We start from the raw sequence: 19,549 nt of genomic DNA on the forward strand, positions 1-19,549 counted from the left end.
AGGGTCTGGGTGCTCCCCACCAATTGCTTTATCCAGTGGGGTGGGACTGGAGGGGGTGCTAGCTATGCTTGTTTTCTCTCTGGTCTGTCCTTAATGCAGGAGATGGACTCCCATAGTAAGTCTATGAGCCTGCACACAGAAGGGGGGAGAAGTGCTCAGCCGTGCACTTCTCCCAGCTGAGACAAAATGATGTCTGTTGGGTGTGACAGAGGAACCATCCACATAAGATAACTATCCGCTAACCTCTACCTACATGAACCCTAAGCTCAGCCGAGCATTCATGTGTTCAGGATGGTGAGGGCGGGGGATAAGCTGCTTGTGGTAATAGATATACTCACAACATCAACTGTTCACTTGTTGTCACTTCTGTGCATGTATTCATAGTGGTAGAAAGGCAGGTTGAACTGCTGATGTTGTGACAAAGCTAATCATTGCTGGAATACTACAGTAAAAAGCTGTAACGTTAGCAATAATAAATAATCCATCACATCCAGAGTGTGTAGCATGTGTGAATTGCCAGTAATCGGGCTCATTGCTTCTATCCCTTGGACAATGTGAGGTCAGCGGTTAATTTTCTGGCAGCCCTTCAGTAATACTCCCTACAGACCTGTCACTCACAAAGAAAAGCTGATTTTCTATAACACTGTATGAATTCGCCCGACATGCTGATTCTGGTTTTCCTCCAGAGTGAAAGGAAATCCCCATTAGGTGTTTCTACTTGGCTTGGTGCTCTTGGCAAGTGCTGCCCTTGGACTAGGGTGTGTACTTCAATCTTCATTTTTCAAGAGACCATTGTAGGCATTGCTTGTTTCTATACTTCCCTTTTATTTTGGTCCATGACGCTTTTCTGTAATTTCACTCAGTGAACTCCTGGCCTGAACTTAAACTTGGCCTGTGGTGACACAACGAACAACACATCACACTGCTGTCGTCTCTTGGCTGCTGCTGGCCTTAGATGGTAGGGGGGTAGCCTCATATAAACTAGAAGCGATTTATTTGTGTGATTCTATCGACTTCTTTCACTTTCCCATCTGGAGTAACAATATCATTTCTTGGCAGTAATATTTTAGGTTACTTTGGGACAATCAGGTCCGTTTCAGGAAGCTGTATTTTGTACCTCTTGTGTTGCTGCTGTATTAGTTACCTGATTATATAACCGTGTGACAATGTGAACCTCCAGTTTAGAACCACTTTAAATGTTATATTTTGAAATGACATAGGCAGAGATTCTTTAATGTTATGTAGGAATGATGCATTACTAACCACACAGGACCACTGCTTGTATCCCAAAGATGTAATGCCCACACCCTCTGTAATCCCTGCCTGCATGGAGAATACAGTCTACTATAATATTCTATCATATATTATTTTGAATGCTTCTGTATTAGAGCAGTAGGAAATCTGAATAGGTTTCCTGCATTTATTTTATTATGTAAAAAAAAAAAGCATTCCCTAATTTCGTTACATTGTGAAAGATGTGCGGATGCGCCATTCCACTCCTCAGTCACATGGTACAGGAAATTCTGCCTATCTGCCTATCTCTCCTATGTTAGCACCTTGTGATCATGTATATGCTGATGTGCAAATAAACGTGTTAGGGAGAGGCAAGGGGCTTGCTTAAAGGCAATCTGCCATCAGGTCTATGCTGATCTATTCCTAAATCTTGAAATACAGTCCCCGATTTTAACCATGTATTACTTGGGCTGGGTTTACACTGTGTCTGTGTTTACTTTTAAAGTGTACATTTTACACTTTTGAAAAGGATAAAAACCTATATGTTAACGAATGCTAAAAATAGATTCTCCTGTATGTCAAACAGCAGAATCCGTTTTCCAATCATTAACGTAATAAAAAAAAAAAAAAGAGGTTGCAATGTACACATCCCAATATAAATCCCCCTATTGTGCAGTAGTTCACCCAATGATGTGCTCATGCTCAATAATCCTAGATATTTCTGTGGGTGGGGTGAGCTCATCCCACTGTAAAGGAATAAAATGTGATTTTAGGACATCAGCTGCGACACGATGTAAGAAATGGATAAAATCAGTATCTTTGTGACTAGTTTATGCTGCACCCTGGAAAGCACAGCATAAAACTGCTGACAGATTCCCCTTCAAAGACAGTGACTAAGATTATGAATGGGGGGGGTAATCTTTAGGAGGCAGAATCAAAATAGAGGGTTCGCAGTCATATCTGGGGCTAGTTAGTAAAAAAGTATATTTCTGTAAGGCAGGTATTTTGCATAGCTTACATTCATGTAAAGAGCAGGCCACGTGACAGTGGTATATGGTCATAGTTTAAAACAAATACAACAAATGTAGATGAGAATGGGAACTATGAGTTGGTAGACTGAGATAAGAACCAAAGGCTGGCACTTCTTAGATGCATAAAGTTAGTAATGTATTGAAATAACATCAGACATTTCACTTGGAAACACTCCACAAAACCTATCCCATTGCTGCTGTAAAGGAAATCTGTCACAATAAAAAATATGTTAAATCTGCATGCATTATGTTATACAGCTGGAGGAACTGAGCAGATTGATATATAGATATGTAGAAAAAGTTCAAGGATAACTTGTCTTTTATTCCTGTACATGAATGCTCATTCTGGACTATGAAGTCATGTTGGTGGTCCTACTGAGCGATCAACAGTTTTCTAATATAAAGATAGCTGTCAATGCATGAGTAGGACCACCCACATGACATGAGATTTACATGAATAAATAACAAATTATCCTGGAACTATTCCAAGATCAGCTCCTCCTGCTCTATAACATGCTGTCTGCAGATTGGACTGCATTCGTATTGTGACAGGTTCCCTATAACACCAGTAGGGTTTATTGTGGCTGGATCCTTTCCCACTTACAGTGCCTGCACAGTACACATAGTACAAACCCAAGGTCACTGTCGCAGTACTGCAGATGATGTGGTGTAGAGTGGATCGGTATAAAACTATTGTATGGGAGTTCCATTACCTTCAAGAGATGAAGGAGAAAGATCTGTCTAGGCATGGTCGGTAAACCCACACACACTGCACTAGTGTGTCCTGTGTACTTTATATGAACATGTCCTACAAGGCTAAACATTACTTTTCTCACAATTTATTGATATGCATCCCACACAAGCATAAGAAAGGCTGACAAGGAGTCAGGGGTGCACGGAATATTGGATCACACACATCCCCCATGATTCAAAATAAAATATTACCTTCATATATGCTTATGATATGCGGATGGCTGAGTGATGACATTATTTCAATCTCTCGTCTGATGTGAACCATATCTTGCTCATCTCTTATTTTGTCCTTGCGGATAGATTTTATGGCAACCTAGAATATTTAAAACACTAAGCGTTACTTTGGGAACAGAAACAGATGTTAGGCAACAATTAGAACGTCTCAAAAATCAACACAGATGTTGTTTGCTGGCAATAGATGCACAGTAAATGGATCAGACCAAAACTAAAAGACCTCCTCTAAGAATATTCCTCAAATGTCAATAGACCCAAGAAATGATACAACATTTATACATTGTTCTATATTGAAAAACACAGCTCAGCCACATTTAAAGAGATGGGAGAATTCAGATTATAAGGTTAGATGTTCCTTGGTAGTTGTCCATTTCTGAGGTTATCTGATGATGTAGTGTATCATCATAATGTGCACAGACATTGAGATGGCTATATATCATCTCTAGGTGGCCATATGGACTGTTGCACAAAAGTACCTGTGTATATAACACTCACCAAGGTCTTGTAATAGTGGTCCCAAAGGTCAAAAACTATAGGTTCCAGCACCCAGAGAATAGGGACAGAAGCTGCCACTCCTGTTTACCCGTATTCTCATCTTGACCCTACACAATTCAGCCTCCTGCCATACAGTACAATCTTTCCGTGCAGCACCTTGTACACTTCTCCAGTAGCTAGGGAAGCTGCTTATTGGGGTCCGAAATCTGTGGCTATCTGAAACATGATGTTTGGGGCCTTTAGGTGTCGGGTTTGAATTCATTTGGAATCTGAAGTCGGATCTAATATTGGAATATAATAAAGGGGTCATGAATTTTACACAGACATTAAAGGGGTACTCTGCCTCTAGACATCTTATCCCCTATGTAAAGGATAGGAGATAAGATGTCTGATCACAGGGGTCCCGCCGCTGGGACCCCGCGATCTCTGTGCAGCACCCAGCGTTTATTTAGAACGCTTGGATCGGGTATCAGGGGGTCGTGACGTTACGGACTCGCCCCTCGTGACATCACACCACACCCCCTCAATGCAAGCCGCCATGCCCCCTCCCATAGACTTGCATTGAGGGGGTGTGGTGTGACGTCACAATGGGCATGGCAAGGATGTTACGACCCCCCGATGCCCGCTCCAAGCGTTCGGAACAAAATGTTCTGAATGCTGGGGCAGCGGAGTACCCCTTTAAATGGGACCCCCATTTATTGCCAGTAGGGGGTACCAAAGTTTCTGATTCCCCTTAATATCGAGTCTGAAGCGAGGAATCTGAATGGAGCACATGCCTTGCTGCTCCATTTAAAATCTGAAGTAATGACTTAAATATGAAGAATGCTTCTGGGTGGAATACCCCTTTGTGTTGTGGGAGCGTGTCTGTAAAACAACTCACCCACCCATGAGTAATAGTTCAGCTATTGTTGAGATCATTGTTGAGATCATGTTATCTGGTCATAGTAACATGCAGGAAATACTCATCAAAGGGAAACACCATCACAGTCTGATGACATGTCCTTCATATAATGGCTGTAGGGTCTCTAGCTCTTTTTGGACTCTCTGGTCTCAAGAAGTTTGGGAACCACTAAGCTAATGAGTAAGGGGGTAACCCAATAGTTCCCTACTGTTGTACTAACAACTACAGTCATGGCCATAAATGTTGGCACTGAAATTTTTCTAGAAAATGAAGTATTTCTCACAGGAAAGGATTGCAGTAACACATGTTTTGCTACGCACATGTTTATTCTCTTTGTGTGTATTGGAACTAAACCAAAAAGGGAAAAAAAGAAAATTGGGCATAATGTCACACCAAACTCCAAAAATGGGCTGGACAAAATTATTGACACCCTTAACTTAATATTTGGTTGCACACCCTTTGAAAAAAAATAACTGAAATCAGTCGCTTCCTATAACCATCAATAAGCTTCTTACACCTCTCAGCTGGAATGTTGGACTGCTCTTCCTTTGTAAACTGCTTCTGGTCTCTCTTATTGGAAGGGCGCCTTTTACCAACAGCAATTTTAAGATCTCTCCACAGGTGTTCAATGGGATTTAGATCTGGACTCATTGCTGGCCACTTCAGAACTCTCCAGCGCTTTGTTGCCATCCATTTCTGGGTACTTTTTGACGCATGTTTGGGGTCATTGTCCTGCTGGAAGACCCAAGATCTTGGACGCAAACCCAGCTTTCTGACACTGGGCTGTACAGTGCGACCCAAAATCCATTGGTAATCCTTAGATTTCATGATGCCTTGCACCCATTAAAGGCACACAGTGCCAGAGGCAGCAAAACAACCCCAAAACATCATTGAACCTCCACCATATTTCACTGAAGGTACTGTGTTATTTTCTTTGTAGACTTCATTCCATTTTCAGTAAACAGTAGAATGATGTGCTTTACCAAAAAGCTCTATCTTGGTCTCATCTGTCCACAAGACATTTTCCCAGAAGGATTTTGTCTTACTCAAGTTCATTTTGGCAAAATGTAGTCTTGCTTTTTTATGTCTCTGCGTCAGCAGTGGGGTCCTCCTGGGTCTCCTCCATAGCGTTTAATTTAATTTAAATGTTGACGGATAGTTCGCGCTGACACTGATGCTCCCTGAGCCTGCATGACAGCTTGAATATCTTTGGAACTTGTTTGGGGCTGCTTATCCACTATCTGGACTATCCTGCGTTGACACCTTTCATCAATTTTTCTCTTCCGTCCACTCCCAGGGAGATTAGCTACACTGCCATGGGTTGCAAACTTCTTGATAATGTTGCGCACTGTGGACAAAGGCAAATCTAGATCTCTGGAGATGGAATTGCTACATTGAGATTGTTGATATTTTTCCACAATTTTGGTTCTCAAGTCCTCAGACAGTTCTCTTCTCCTCTTTCTGTTGACCATGCTTAGTGTGGCACACACAGACACACAATGCAAAGACTAAGTGAACTTCTCTCCTTTTTATCTACTTTCAGGTGTGGTTTATATATTGCCCACACCTGTTACATGCCCCAGGTGAGTTTAAAGGAGCAGAACATGCTTGAAACAATCTTATTTTTCCACACTTTTAAAAGGGTGCCAATAATTTTGTCCAGACCATTTTGGAGTTTGGAGTGATATTATGTCCAATTTGCTTTTTCCCCTCCCTTTTTTGGTTTAGTTCCAATACACACAAAGGGAATAAACATGTGTATAGCAAAACATAGGTTATTGCAACCCTTTTCTGTGAGAAATACTTCAGGGGTGCCAACATTTACAGCCATAACTGTATGTTAAATGCTTAGTAACCTACAATTATGTCAAGTTTCCTTAACTATAAGTTACTTTCGAGAAAACAGAGGTAAAGCAGGGTAAGAGACAAGGCACCGAAATACAGGCAGATGGGAGAAAGTTGAAATGATAAAATATTTCCAAGAACTCTATTGATTCTACTCAGCTTTCCATTTTATCAATACGGTGACAATTACCTTTGCATTGACAGAACAGGAAGCTGAGATATAGCTGAATTCATCTTCTGAAAGCTGCTTTTTAAAGACTGAATAAACCATAAATGCACTTTTTTACATTAAGTTTTTTGGTTTCTAGACCATAAAACAGGATTAAAACTAATTCCAGAATCCATCCCGCACTTCCGTGAATATTTGCTCAAAGTGTTTGCTTTTCTGTGACCTTTAAAGCAAGTAAAGAGTGGCCAACTGCTTTGTTGCTTAACTAAAATAACAGGCTACTGCTACCTACTTAAAGGGGTACTCCCGTGGAAAACAATTTTTTTAAATCAGCTGGTGCCAGAAAGTTAAACAGATTTGTAAATCACTTCTATTAAAAAATCTTAATCCTTCCAGTACTTTTTAGAGGCTGTATGCTAAAGAGAAATGCAAAAAAGAAATGCATTTCCTCTGATGTCATGACCACAGTGCTCTCTGCTGACCTCTGCTGTCCATTTTAGGAACTGTTCAGAGCAGCATATATTTGCTATGGGGATTTTTTCCTGCTCTGGACAGTTCCTAAATTGGATAGCAGAGGTCAGCAGAGAGCACTGTGGTCATGACATCAGAGGAAATGCACTTCTTTTTGGGATTTCTCTTTAGTATACAGCCTCTAAAAAGTACTGGAAGGATTAAGATTTTTTAATAGAAGTGATTTACAAATCTGTTTAACTTTCTGGCACCAGTTGATTTAAAAAAAAAAAAGTTTTCCATGGGAGTACGCCTTTAAAGGGGTACTCCGCCCCTAGACATCTTATCGCGGCGGTCCCCCAGCTGGGAACCCCGCGATCTCTGTGCAGTACCCAACGTTCGTTTAGAATGCTGGGTGTGGGCGGCTGAGGTCGTGATGTCATGGCGACGCCGCTCATGACATCCCACCATGCCCCTCAATGCAAGTCTAAGGGAGGGGTCGTGGTGGGGTCGTGGCGGCCTTCCTAGAAAATAACATGCTGTAGTTGAAAGCCCTAGAAACAGATGGTGCAGACTGTAATCACCAAAGCCTCATTGAAAATAGATTTTTCACACCAGTAGAAATGAAATGCACAATACAAGGGTTTAAAATATGTATTGTGCTGTGATAATGCACGATTCAAGTATCTGTAAACAAAAAAGAAGAAAAATGCTGGCACTGCTCTCTATCGGACTCGCCAGCAGACACTGCTGCAGCAGCTCAGTTCAGTATGCAGAGTCACTCTACCTAATTATATGGCTGGCGGTGCTCTGCTGCAATGCAGCAATACAGTGATAGGTCATCAAAAGCAATGAAGAATGGCGCATTCACCAAAACTCTACCAAAACTTCTTTATTTAGGCAAACGTAGGGACGGACATAGTGTAGCAATCAGGAGCTGGAAGAAGCGGGTACCAAGAAAAGTTGTCGCTGACCTGACTGCTCTGTCTTTCCCCATTTTTCTTAAATAAAGAAGTTTGGGCACGATTTTGGTGAGTGCTGCCATTCTTCATTGCTTTTTAAGAACTATGACTCGAGTATCTGTCTATGTCTATATGTGCCTAAAATGAACTGTATACTTCCATAGTAATACCAACTGATGCACCCGTATCCTGCATAACAAGAATATCTGATCAACAGAAAATGCTTTGTAACCTCATTTTCAGTTCCCAATAAAATTAAAAGGGATTGGAATACAACCCCTCCCCCTCCCCCCCCCCCCCCACCACCACCCCCGGAAGTACAAGTCTCAACTACTATTTCATGATTGTACAATGTGTATTTCTGTAGCTACATGTGAGTAGCTCTGTCTACCTGAACAAGCAGGAGGTGTCAGCACAAGAGTTGTAGATAGTACATCTCTACTGAAATCCTCAAACACCACTAAAAGCAGTATTTCCCATGAAGTGTGCCTTCAGCTGTTGCAAAACTACAACTGTCCGGGCATGCTGGGAGTTGTAGTTTTGCAACAGCTGGAGGCACACGGGCTGAAAAACACTGCAATAAATAAAAGACATGCATCTAGTCCACTACACCATGTGTATAAAACCCTGTGTTTTTAGTTGGCCAACCCTCCCTAAACAGCCAGCAGATACTTGTAGGTTCAGAATGTCAGAATGGATGCTTTAAAGGAGTTATCCAACACAAGGTGAATTTAGTAAATAAGTGTCATACAGTACTAGACTTGCTAACCAAGGATCTGTGCTTGTGTTGGTGGTGAAAGGCCATGTCTTGTGTTCCTCATCACACTGCTGGCTTGTTTTTGGGAACTGGCTACTTCCTGTTTCTGTGGCATTCCTCAGACTACAATCCCCAAGATCCTTTGTTTCAAGGTGGGAGGTGATTTATTTCCCTCCTACACATGGGTCGCCCCACCCATTGCAGCACAACCTGATCTGTGAGATTGAGAATGCACACACATTGTGGTGGTCCTCAGGGGGGCTCACACACAACAGATGAAGCAGCCAAGCCCCTTTCAGCACCTGACTTGTAATGTATTGCCTTTGGCCGCACTGCATTTTGTAGGCTGCCGAGAATAAACATCCGGGGAAAAAAAAAGACAAAGAAATCTGATACCAGCCCCACACAAAGGTTAAGGGAAGTATATTAGTAACTAGACTAACTTTGCTGCCCCTGTCTCACATTCAAAGAACCAACAATCCCGGAATACCCCTTTAAAGTGATTCTTTCAAAAGGTATTTACACCACACTAAAACCTTTCATCTGATGCAGATGATCCACTGAATCCTTACCCTGCAGGCATCCAAGGTATTAAAAACCAGGGAACCGTATTTTGAACAATGAAGACACACTCATAGAACCAGACTAAAGATTAATATTGGGCAGTACACATAGCTTACCCGAGAATCGAGATGCTGTAAAGTGCTTCACTTATAGTTTTTATAGTGCTGTGCTTTAGCACTGCTAATACACAGTAAATTTGGTGCTTTACATAGGTCATTTCCCAGTTGAAAACAGGACCCAATGAATCAGCTAGAAATAAGTGGAATCTATCACTTTAGAAAAACATGGTAGTTACTGATCACAGGCGGCTGGGGCAATGCCCAGATATGTCTTATCTGAGGTACCTTTCTTTAGAAAATATGTGTTTGTTTATGTCAATAATGGAATGTTTTCCAAGACGAATGGTGATGTTCCGAAACCTACAGCTGCACCAACATGCCGGCTGGGCAAGCAGGTACACGTTATGGAAAGCTAGACGGGTGTAATTTATTTATTTATTCTCTTATCAGCCACAAAAAAAAAAAAAAAAGAAAGTCACATAAAGCAAGTCTAATGCACACAGTAGAAGTAAAGTATACAGAGCCAAGCAAATATTATGAAGAGGACTGGACGTCTCGGTATTGATGGATGACCATATGTGTTTTCTAATGGATTGGTTGGATTTAAATCCTTCCTGCAGTATGTGACCTTTAGTTACTTGTCTTATTCTTCCTTTTTGGAAAAATTTTCATATATTTTACATCCTGTATAAGGATTTAAAGTGAATCTGATAGTTTTAAACACTTTTAGATCGGTCAGGGTTTGAGTGTTCAGGCCCTGACTAAAAGAGACAGAAGAAGCGCGCAGCTGAGCACTTCTCTCCCCACTCTCTGTGCTGGTGACCGAGAAAACCCCATAGATTTATGGGAGCTCTTCTGGGTCACGTGGCACAGAGCCGGGAGAGATTGTGCCTAGAGTGCTCTTCTCACACCTTGTTATAGTAATCAGTCCCCGACTAATTTAAAAACTTGTCATTACAACATGTCAAAAGTGACAGTGCCCATTTGAGGGCCAACACAATTAACCATTTTGTACATTAAAGGGGTACTCTGCCGCTCAGTATTTGGAACAAAATGTTCCAAACGCTGGAGCCGGGAGCTCGTGACATCATAGCCCCACCCCCTCATGATGTCATGCCCCCTCCCTTAGTCTTGCATTGAGGGGGCAGGGTGTGATGTCATGAGGGGGCGGGGCGATGATGTCACAAGCTCCCGGCTCCAGAGTACGGAACAGTTTGTTCCAAACGCTGAGCAGCGGAGTACCCCTTTAAGTCAACTTTAGTTTCCTGATACATGTCTGAGCTGCTGAAAACTTCTGTGTATATAGTTATAAGCTCACCAACAGGTTGTTTAGGCAGATGTTGTCCACCAAGGACCGCCCAAGCTCATCGTATTCTGGCCATTATCATAGAAGGTTAACTCTGCTAAAGATGGCTATTCATATGATCAAGATGGACAAGTGTTGGGCAATGTATGGACACAAGAGTGAAATTAACTTGCTGTTTGATGGGATCCGGAGAGGTTTCTGTATATTAAATATCCAACAAGATATATAGCATGTGTGTATATAGCATGTATTATGTTTTTACATCACGTGTCAGCATTTGGAGACCTCCTACATATTACAGGATGTGACAAATCCCATATAGTTGAAAAAAAATATTCTACAGAGTCCCCTTAAAAGTACCATTCATGGTATCAACTACAATAACAGTGCCATCTACTGTGCCCTCCACAACACTTGCTATGACGGTCCCATGCACAATGCACTCCATAATCCATGCTCTTTCCCACAAAATGAAGCCAACGATAATGCTCTGTAATAGTAAAAGTACCTCCTGCATGCTAATTTGCTGCAGTACTTTATTAGTTAAAATATATGTAATCGTTCACAGTTTTTATTAAACAAATTGGTGGTTACAGAAAGAATGGCATTCATCTTCCGAATGATATACTGTATATTTTTCGTGCTGAAAACGCCCCCCCCCCCCTCGGCTTATACTCGAGTGAACTCTCCGCCTGTCAATCCCTTCTCAGTGGTCTTCAACCTGCGGACCTCCAGATGTTGCAAAACTACAACTCACAGCATGCCCAGACAGGCATCGGCTGTCCGGGCATGCTGGGAGTTGTAGTTTTGAAACATCTGGAGGTCCGCAGGTTGAAGACCACTGCGGCCTTCGTCATCATCCAGACCCCCCTTTAGTTTTCTACTCACCTCCCCTCGGTGGGAAGGAAGGGTGAGCTGGTCTGGGCCATCTATGCTGCAGGGACCGTCAGGTGGGGAGGTTAGTCTTTGCGGGCTGTACATTTTCAGCAGGAGGCCCCTCTTCTCCGCGCTCCAGGCCTGCGCCGGAGTAGTGACGTTGCCGCACAGGGACATTCATTCGCAGCCTGAAGCTCGGAGCTCGGAGAAGAAGGGCCCCCCCGGTGAAAATGGACAGCCAGGAACGACTAACCCTCCCCACCGGATGGTCCCTGCAGTATAGATGGCCCCGACCAGCTCACCCTTCCTTCCCACCAATGGAAGGTGAGTAGAAAACTAAAGAGGGTGGTCTGGATGATGACAAAGGCCGCAGTGGTCTTCAACCTGCGGACCTCCAGAGGTTTCAAAACTACAACTCCAAGCATGCCCGGATAGCCGATGTCCGGGCATGCTGGGAGTTGTAGTTTTGCAACATCTGGAGGTCCGCAGGTTGAAGACCACTGATGAAGGGATTGACAGGCGGTGATGAAAAAGGGGGGGGGATGATGACGGGGGTCTGGATGATGACGGGGGTCTGGATGATGTCATGGAGGGATGATGTATTTCCCACCCTAGGCTTATAGTCAAGTCAATAACTTTTCCTGGATTTTTGGGGTGAAATTAGGCTTATATTCGGGTCGGCTTATACTCGAGTATATACGGTATAGCTATTTCCAATGTAGGGACATTTCCAAATACCTTATAAACTTGTCAGATGCCCGTGGAATAAGGCTTTTAATGTTCTGCTTTAGTCTTGCCATGGAGAGCTGCACTTTTACTTTCAAACATGCTTAATTTCAATATATACAAGCATATGTTTGGCTTGTGGGTGAACCCTTAAGTCCGTGCCAGGTCCAAAGTGGGCTTCAAAGCCATTAGTGTATTTTAATGAGAGATGCTGGGCAGACAAAGGGAGGAGTGGAGGGAGACATTGCAACAAATAACCATCCAAGTTTGTACAGGCTTCTTATGGCAGTACATCACAAGACATATCCTTTAAACACTGTCATATTCCTGACCACATCCCAGCTAAATTGAAGATGAGATTTCCTTTCTATTCATGCATACAAAAAGCAAACGCTTGCCAGATGTGAGCTCCACACATTAAGAACAAAAATATATTCTCTTTCCACTCGAAAAAAAATCTGTTCAGCTGAAAGTATTTAAACATTTGACTACAATTTCCTTACATATCCCCCATCTGCTTTGAGATAAAACACCACGTGTAAATGAAAAGGTATTTCTTGATTTATGACCGTTTATGAAACAGCCGCTTATAAAAGATCTGCCCAGGCAGACAATTCCTAAGAGGGTCACATTTTTCTAAAATTCTAATACATAATCGGACATGACGGTTTGACAAGGAGAGAGCTACATAATGGCCAGCTCTGACTGCCAGCCATGGTGGAGGAAATATACATGAATTATAATCTCACTCCTATAGCCATGACATAAAAATCCCAAATATTAAAGTTGTTGTCTGGGACCTAGTAAATAAAGCTTTATAGAAGGTAATCATAAATATAACATGTACATTGTTTCCAAAGCGTTACTCTGGAACCCGCTGTAGACAATGTAAACGTATACTATTGTTGATTCGTCCATGCCTGTCCATGAGTAGACAAGGAAAGTCTCTGCCTTCTTGTTCTCCTAAAGCTGACCATTCATATTCAATAGCTTGTTCAACCAACAGCTATCTCTCCTGATCTTCCGATCGTCTTGGCTGAGCATTAATGGGTTCTGATTGTAGAGAACAGGTACGCTGCTACTATACTCCCCTGGCAGGGGATTAAGATATGATTCTAACCAATCTTCCCAGTGACATGGTGACATATACCATGGTGTACTGACAGCAGGTCCATTGAGTTTACTGGAGAAATTGTAGTTAACTAGCATCTAAAGTTAATCCATTTTCTGAATGTATACATTCATTTTTGGGGACTTACAAGTGCAGCAGACCCTGCTCTTTAGTCCCACAAAATGAATGTACACATTTGGAAAATGGGCCAAACATGATGGTTTATAGCACGGCTGAAATGAAACTTGTCCAGTCCTTCTCTCCTCTGACATCATCTTTTGGGTAAGAGTCGGGAAACCCCTATACAGTGGGTTTGTATGACTTTTTTCTAGTGTGTATAGGCGGCTTTGTTCTCTGCTAGATATGTGTATAGCGAAGGTGTAATGTTTATGTGTGAAAATATCAGTATCCACTTTCCCACCCCAGTACCTAAATCTTCACACACATGTGTATGTTTTACAGTACTAAAAACATTAGAACAGTTCTATCATTCACAGCGAAGCAGTAACACAAATTCTTTTCTTGTTCACAAAAATAATGTCCATTTTGTATTTCAGCAAATACTGATGTAACAATCCAAAATTCCTGGGCAAACCTTATATTACGTAAAAAAGACATTAGAATCCATAGTAAGCTTTTAGACCAACGAGCAAAATTAAATAAATAAAATAAAGGAGCACTTAACATCTAGCATATACACTTGAGAAGCTTTACCTCTAACTCTTATATACTAGCACGGACTGAGTTTGGGTGCATTTACACTATGATTTTGGGATCTGGCAGGAGAATAAAAAAAATGGCTGCTGCTGTACACCCCATTCATTTCAAGTCAGATATTGACACTGGTCAGCTAATTTTTAGGGTGCGTCCACACGCTATTACTAGCAGCGGGTTGCCCACTGCAGGAATCCCGCTGCGAGTTACGCTACCATTGATTTAAATGGGTCCACAGACAGTCCGCAATAGTGTCAGATTTGCGGACTGTCCGCGGACCCATGTAGCATAACTCACAGTGGGTTTCCCGCAGCGGGAAACCCGTTGCTAGTTACTAGCACCTGAACGCACCCTTAAACTGTATCATTTTTTGTTGCTGGACTGAAACCACAGCAGACAAAGGTTTTCAGTCTGGTAACAAAAACTGATACCGTGCAAAAATGAGCCAAATTATCCCGCTGTATCCCAAAATCGCGGTCTGAATTCACCCTTACAAGCTGTGGAACTGCTGGACTCATTTGCATAATAAGTAAAAAAAAACTTATAGATCTGTTCTGGAAGGACTATAATGATAAAAAAGGTATGTCTCAAATCTGGGGCAAGAGAGTACAGACTCGGCACTCTACATTTAAATCCTCTATGACCCTGGGCAATTCTGCACAATGAGGAGAGATGTATCTGCGTCTCGGGAGTACTCTTTCTTGGAACATAAATCCATGAAACTGTAGTAAGAGAAATCAAAAATGCAACACTCACCCTTGTATTAGTGCACAACAGAAAAATGCTTTATTCCATACTTCAGTGATGGTGCACATAGCGGGAAGGGAAGAAGAAAGCTGTGCGTTCATGGGTCCGACAGTCCCGTTTTGGGGCATGACCAAGCGGATTAGCCGTGAAACTGGACTGTCGGACCCACAGGCTTGCGTCTTTCTTCTTTCCCTCCTGCTATGTGCACAATCACTAAAGTATGGAATAAAGTGTTTTCCTTATTGAACTAATACAAGGGTTAGTGCTGCATTTTTTATTACTCTTGCTCAAATTCTGATGACTAGCTTTATCTAGCCATATGCTTATTTAAAGGGGTACTCCGGCCCTAATACATCTTATCCCCTATCCAAAGGATAGAGGATAAGATGTATGATCGTGGGGTTCCTGCCGCTGGGGACCCACGCAATCTGTTGTTACGCACCCACCTTTGTGAGCTCTACGCAGCGCTGGAGGCTCCGAGTGTGATGTGTGACAACCACAGGGCTGGAGTATCATGACGTCAAAACTCTGCCCCCATGTGACATCACCGCCCCCTCAATGCAAGTCTATGGGAGGAGGCGTGATGGCCAGCGTCGGGATCCCCGCGATCATACATCTTATGCCCTGTCCTTTGGATCGGGGATAAGATGTATTAGGGCCGGAGTACCCCTTTAAACCCCTGTTTTCCTTCTGAAAGGTCCCCTTTGAGTACAGATCAATGCTAGGGAATGAGGTATAACCATTGGATTCTGCAATGCAATGGATGAGATCTGCAGTAAAACCCATTGGTGGATTCAAGGCAAGATTGTATTAAGAAATCTACTTCATCTTACTAAAACCCGACTCCATAGAAAGTAGTAGGTGGAGATAACTGTTTAACAAAATCAGACTATTTCCCTAGATAAAATGTTTCATAAGTGCTGTTTCACAACATATTCCTGTTATCACCTTGGACATTTTCAACGTATGCAGATGTTCGGTATCTGCAAAATGTCTGTTCCAGTCTTGGGGACACTGTCTACTCCACAGGGTCATTTATTAACTCACAAAATGCAGGCATGTAAAGCACAACTATTTAGCGTTTAAAGGTCTGTTTGCAAACAGGATAAATATTACAAATAGAAAGAGAACATTAATAAATAAACAATGGATTGTTACATATGAGCCATAAAGATTAAAGGGGTACTCTGCGGGCAAAATTTTTTTTATAAATCAAAAATCAACTGGTGCCAAAAAGTTAAACAGATTTGTAAATCACTTGTATTAAAAAATCTTAACCCTTCCAGTACTTATCAGCTGCTGTATGCTCCAGAGGAAGTTCTTTTCTTTTTGAATTTCTTTTCAGTCTGACCAAAATGCTCTCTGATGACACCTCTGTCCATGTCAGGAACTGTCCAGAGCAGTATAGGTTTGCTATGGGGATTTGCTCCTGCTCTGGACAGTTCCTGACATGGACAGACGTGTCAGCAGAGAGCACTGTGGTCAGACAGAAAGTAAATTCAAAAAGAAAAGGCCTTCCTCTGGAGCATACAGCAGCTGATAAGTACTGGAAGGATTAGGATTTTTTATTCGTAGTAATTTACAAATCTGTTTCACTTTCTAGCACCAGTTGACTTAAAGGGGTATTCCAGGAAAAAACTTTTTTATATATATCAACTGGCTCCAGAATGTTAAACAGATTTGTAAATCACTTCTATTAAAAAATCTTAATCCTTCCAATAGTTATTAGCTTCTGAAGTTGAGTTGTTGTTTTCTGTCTAACTTCTCTCTGATGACTCATGTTCCGGGAGCTGTGCAGTTCCTATGGGGATATTTTCCCATCATGCACAGCTCCCGGGACGTGACATCCTCAATGAGCAGTTAGACAGAAAACTTCAGAAGCTAATAACTATTGGAAAGATTAAGATTTTTTAATAGAAGTAATTTACAAATCTGTTTGTTAACTTTCCGGAGCCAGTTGATATATGAAAAAAAGTTTTTTGCCTGGAATACCCCTTTAAAGTAAAGTAAAGTAAATAAAGTTGACTTAAAGTACCCCTTTAAATACATTATGATAAATACTATTTCCGTTTTAGGTCCCACATGCTCATTTTGTACTACACTGGGTTGAGCTTTGCTTGATTTTTTTTTATTTTTCTTATAAAGCACAGAGGTTTATACATTTTGCACATTTTTGTAGATGAAATAATATATAGGTCTAAGACTAAGTATGTGTTGGTATGGAATGTGCCAATTATTTGTGCCAATGTCTTACAATGGACTTTCAGTCTATTCATTAGACTTTTTTCAGAACCAAGCCCACTTTCTTTAAGAGCCAAAAGTGTCAACATTATTTTTATTATTTTTTGGTACAAAACAGTAATGTAATGTGATGTTAATAAAATAAAGCAGATAAATGGCACATAGCAAAGCAAAATCCAGGCACAACTTATAAAATACCTCTACCCACTTTTATCTGGATATATAAAGTAATAGCTTATTACTGTAGAGCAGTGTTTCCCAACCAGTGTGCCTCCAGTGGTTGCAAAACTACAACTTCCAGAATGGCCGGACAGCCTATGGCTGTCAGTGCATGCTGGGAGTTTTAGTTTGCCACAGCTGGATGCACACTGGTTGCGAAACACTGCTCTAGAATGATATTCATGACATGTAAATATAACGGCCCACTAAATCTCTCACTCTGAGGTTACTATAACTTCCATTTACACCAATGAGGAGTGTGTCAAAAGCCAACTCTTCACCAAAAATGGCAAGTTTCATTCACAGGAGCAGCGGGTTACATAGAAACATAGAATGTGTCGGCAGATAAGAACCATTTGGCCCATCTAGTCTGCCCAATAATCTGAATACTATGAATAGTCCCTGGCCCTATCTTATATGAAGGATAGCCTTATGCTTATCCCATGCATGTTTATACTCCTTCACTGTATTTGCAGCGACCACTTCTGCAGGAAGGCTATTCCATGCATCCACTACTCTCTCAGTAAAGTAATACTTCCTGATATTACTGCATAAACCTTTGCCCCTCTAATTTAAAACGATGTCCTCTTGTGGTAGTTTTTCTTCTTATAAATATCCTCTCCTCCTTTACTGTGTTGATTCCCTTTATGTATTTAAAAGTCTCTATCATATCCCCTCTGTCTCTTCTTTCTTCCAAGCTATACATGTTAAGGTCCTTTAACCTTTCCTGGTAAGTTTTGTCCTGCAATCCAAGTACTAGTTTAGTAGCTCTTCTCTGAACTCTCTCTAGAGTATCTATATCCTTTGGAGATATGGTCTCCAGTACTGTGCACAATACTCCAAGTGAGGTCTCACCAGTGTTCTGTACAGCGGCATGAGCACTCCTCTCTTTCTACTGCTTATACCTCTCCCTATACATCCAAGCATTCTGCTAGCGTTTCCTGCTGCTCTATTACATTGTCTTCCTACCTTTAAGTCTTCTGAAATAATTACTCCTAAATCCCTCTCCTTAGATGCTGAGGTCAGAAATGTGTCAAATATTCTATATCCTGCCCGAGGGTTTTTACGCCCCAGGTGCATTATCTTGCACTTATCCACATTAAATTTCAGTTGCCAGAGTTCTGACCATTCTTCTAGTTTTCCTAAATCCTTTTCCATTTGGCGGATCCCTCCAGGAACATCAACCCTGTTACATATCTTTGTGTCATCAGCAAAAAGATATACCTTACCATGTATCTGTGTTTGATGGTAGTCACGCAATTCTTAAGTGATCTTTGCCCCGATGTTCAATTTTTAGCGGCATACAAAATAAGTGATGTCTCAGCTTTTCCCAGGTTGCAATGTGGCCCGAGACAATACATCACTAGTCAGGTGTTGAAAGGGAGCCTGTGGGAGGGAGATCATTTTCCAAAGGGCTGCAGGGAATTGTAGTTTTTAAATGGTAACTCTCATTAAAACTAATTTTTGCTATTGCACTCCTTATGGTAAATAAAACATCTTTCTAATATACTTTATTTAAAAAAAAAAAATGAAGTTTTCTATTTTTTTTTGTGTTTAAAAAGCTGCCACTAGGTGTCTCCCTACTTGTCCAGAACACATTTCTCCTATTTCTTTAGCAGACTTTGGACTCCTGCTGGCCTGGTAGAAGTCCAAACACAGGAAATGCAGTCTAGAGTGTTCGGGGGGAGGGGCCAAGCTTTATCCAATCATAGCTCCTCTCACACTTAACTGCCATTTGCTGTTGGTTGCAGAGTAATAAGGAGGTAGGTTTTCCCCTGTATGGCTTCAGATGATGTCACACCTGCTGGGTAATGCCCCTTTCTCAGTCTATGAACCTGAACCTGAGGCTGAGCAGAAAGTAAAGAGGAATATCAAGGAAGAAAACTAAAAAATAATAAAAATAAAGGCAGTGGGTGGTTTACCATGATGGGGCAGTGAACTGGGAGGATTATAAAATGTATCAAGTTATTAAGAGGTACTCTTTAGGCACAGTACACACAAAAGACAGCTCAGGTGTGCTGCAATGAGTGGGGTGGTTGATGTGTGGGAGGAAGAAAAGTGACATCACACTTACAAACAAGGGATCCTAGGACTTGTAGTTGGAGGGTGGTGAACGCCAACGGTAAATAGCCATTTCACAAAAAGAAATCAGCAGC

General features: G+C 41.6%; 1 protein-coding gene across 1 annotated transcript in view; it reads right to left on the reverse strand.

The window, feature by feature from the left end:
- The window catches only part of NUAK1 (NUAK family kinase 1), a 104,621-nt gene that overhangs the window by 48,936 nt on the left and 36,136 nt on the right, over window positions 1-19,549 (reverse strand). Inside the window, exon 2 of the mRNA XM_056574469.1 lies at window positions 3,210-3,330. Within this exon, the coding sequence (XP_056430444.1) occupies window positions 3,210-3,330 (121 nt within the window). The remainder of the gene's footprint in view (window positions 1-3,209; window positions 3,331-19,549) is intronic.

Source organism: Hyla sarda, chromosome 4, assembly GCF_029499605.1.
Source record: "Hyla sarda isolate aHylSar1 chromosome 4, aHylSar1.hap1, whole genome shotgun sequence".
Classification (NCBI taxonomy): Eukaryota; Metazoa; Chordata; class Amphibia; order Anura; family Hylidae; genus Hyla; species Hyla sarda.